The 2,350-nt window shown below is 53.9% G+C and overlaps 1 protein-coding gene across 1 annotated transcript in view; it reads left to right on the top strand.

Moving 5' to 3' along the window:
* The window catches only part of FAM188B (family with sequence similarity 188, member B), a 91,807-nt gene that overhangs the window by 48,577 nt on the left and 40,880 nt on the right, over nt 1–2,350 (top strand). The window contains exons 8-9 of the mRNA XM_010829398.1: nt 280–378; nt 1,966–2,029. Of these exons, the coding sequence (XP_010827700.1) occupies nt 280–378; nt 1,966–2,029 (163 nt within the window). The remainder of the gene's footprint in view (nt 1–279; nt 379–1,965; nt 2,030–2,350) is intronic.

Genomic DNA, 2,350 nt, shown 5'->3' with positions numbered 1-2,350 from the left:
TCGCAGGCTTTTCTTGCACGCACCTCTGGGCCCTGCCAAGTCTCCAGAAGCCCCTTTGCTCCCGTGGGTGATTTTCTCAGCCTGCTCCTCCTCCAGCCCTGCTGGGGCCCCCTTCCTCTCGGCTCTTTTCTTGGTCCTCATCTGCGGAGGCCCCAGTCCCAGGTTCTGTCTGAGTCCTCTGGGTGGCAGAGGAAAAAGGACAGGCCCTCTGCCTCACGGCTGTGTCGTCTGTAACTTCTGCCACTACAGGCCTAAGCTCGTTTCCCTTTCTGTCCTCAGGCTGCAGCCTTCAAACGCTCGCAGGACCCATTGCCTGGCCTTGGCCATTGCAGACATTGTGTGGAGGGCTGGCGGCTGCGAGAGAGCCGTGGTCACACTGTAAGTGCTTCCCAGGGCTGTGTTGCTACTCTCCTACCTCGGGCGGGCTGGGCTGCAGGCGAGCTGGCTGTGTGCCTTCTCGTCATTGTGGAAATCGTCTTCTCATGCAGGCGGTCTGGGGTGAAGGACTGTGTCTGTGCTCCAGGTCAGGGGGAGCCCAGAGAGTTGCCCTGATGTGCTGGGCAGCCCTGCCCTGGGAGAGGGCCAGCCCTCTGTATGGCCCCAGTTGAGAAGGTGTCAGATCCAGGAATCCCGACCCTAGGGAGCGCTGGGGGCTACAACCCACCAGGGAAGACCCCTGGGCCCTGGCAGCCTGTTCCCCTCTGTATTTCTCTGATCTGAAGACCCTGGAAAACAGCCTCTAGGCCGAGCCAGTCCCCAAAGTACCCTCCCATTTGCTGTGTCTCTCGGGCCCGTGTTCAGATGAGGAGACTCAGAGAAGTGAGAAGGCGGTGGTGGAGCCAGCACAGTCTTCTCCCTGCTTGTCCTGCTAATGGAGGACCCCACCCCCATAATCCACAGAGATGGTCTGCCGGTTCCTCAGCCTGACCCTTGAGAGTGGAAGCCTCACTTCATTCCAGCTGTGTGGCTAAGCTTTAGACAAGGGGGTCAGCCCGCTAGGGCGCAGTGGTCAGGAGAGCACAGCGCTTAAGAGACTCTAAAGGCTGACTCCCAGTGCTGTTGCTTATGGGCTGTGTGACCTTGATGAATTGACTTGACTTCTCTGTGCCTAACTTGTTTACTCATCTGGGAAATAGAGGTGATAGCAATGATTGCTTAATGGAGTGATTGTGAGAATTGAATTGAGTCAGTATAAATGATATATAATAAATTGTAGTATCATTGATCAGTTTAATCATTTGTTCATATAAATAAGTGGTAAAGAGTCACATGAAGTGCCCAGGATAAGTTCTGGCACATACTAAGCATCAGGTCAGTGTTAGGGATTATCGTCGTCACCACTGTTGTTCTCATCGAGGGCTTGTCCTTGGTACCCATGTTCCAGTTAACCTGCAAACCCTGGCCCTTAGGATATGCATGGAGAAAAATTCAGTTTCTCCTCACTTTACAGATTAAGAAACAAGCCCAGAGAGGGGCAGTCCAAGGCTGCCCAGCAGGCTCGTGTCATAGTGGCTCCAAACCCAAATGCCACTTCCAGTCCATGCCGCTTTTGGCTCCATGTACAGAGGCTGTGTAAACAGATGACCTCCAAAAGAGGCTGGACTTCCTCAGGTCCCTAAAAACCACGGGCAAGTGAGCATGCCTGTCTGGAAATATGCTCGTCAGTGGGTGAGAGGCAGACTTTTGGCTGCCAGGATCTGGGTTTGGTTATCCCAGGCTCTCCTTCAGCTGTCCTTTTTTTCCACTCTATATCAACCCCCTCGCCCCCCACTCCCGCCTGTTAGTGGAGTTCTCTGGACCAGCTTCGTGGGTGACTTCAAAGCGGCGAAAGCGGCACTTGGCTCCCTTCTTTCCTCTGGGCCACCTTTCTGTTTGTCCTCCCTGAGTGGCTGTGTGGTTTCACCCTGGCTCTAGGGCATGTCTTCTCTGCGAGCAGAGACTCACGCATCTTCTTTTCCTTTTTAGGGCTTCGGGAACACAGCACTTCAGTCCAACAGGGAAATACAAAGCAGATGGAGTCTTAGAAACAGTACGGCTTTCTGGAAAATTATCACGCGAACTTTGGCTTTGTTTGGGGACAGTCTCCTTTCATATAAGTAAATCCTTTGGGGCTGGGCAAGCCCTCCCTGTGCCCAGGCCAGCAGAATCCTCCACCTGGGGTTGAGGTGGGGGGCTTTCCAGTGGACTCCAGCCAGAACTGGCTTGATGGCTAAAAGGCTGACAGGAGCTCTGTCACACAGGTTGTACAGAATCTGAAGTCCCTACAGCACTCTTTTGGCTCAACCCAGCCTTCCCTGTGCCCTCTTATGTCATAGAATCCTCTCTGGGATTGCAGTGAGAGGATGCTGGG

The sequence above is a fragment of the Bison bison genome, unplaced genomic scaffold (genome assembly GCF_000754665.1).
Source record: "Bison bison bison isolate TAMUID 2011002044 unplaced genomic scaffold, Bison_UMD1.0 scf7180017858770, whole genome shotgun sequence".
NCBI classification, from domain to species: domain Eukaryota; kingdom Metazoa; phylum Chordata; class Mammalia; order Artiodactyla; family Bovidae; genus Bison; species Bison bison.
This window is presented reverse-complemented; position numbering and strand designations above follow the sequence as displayed.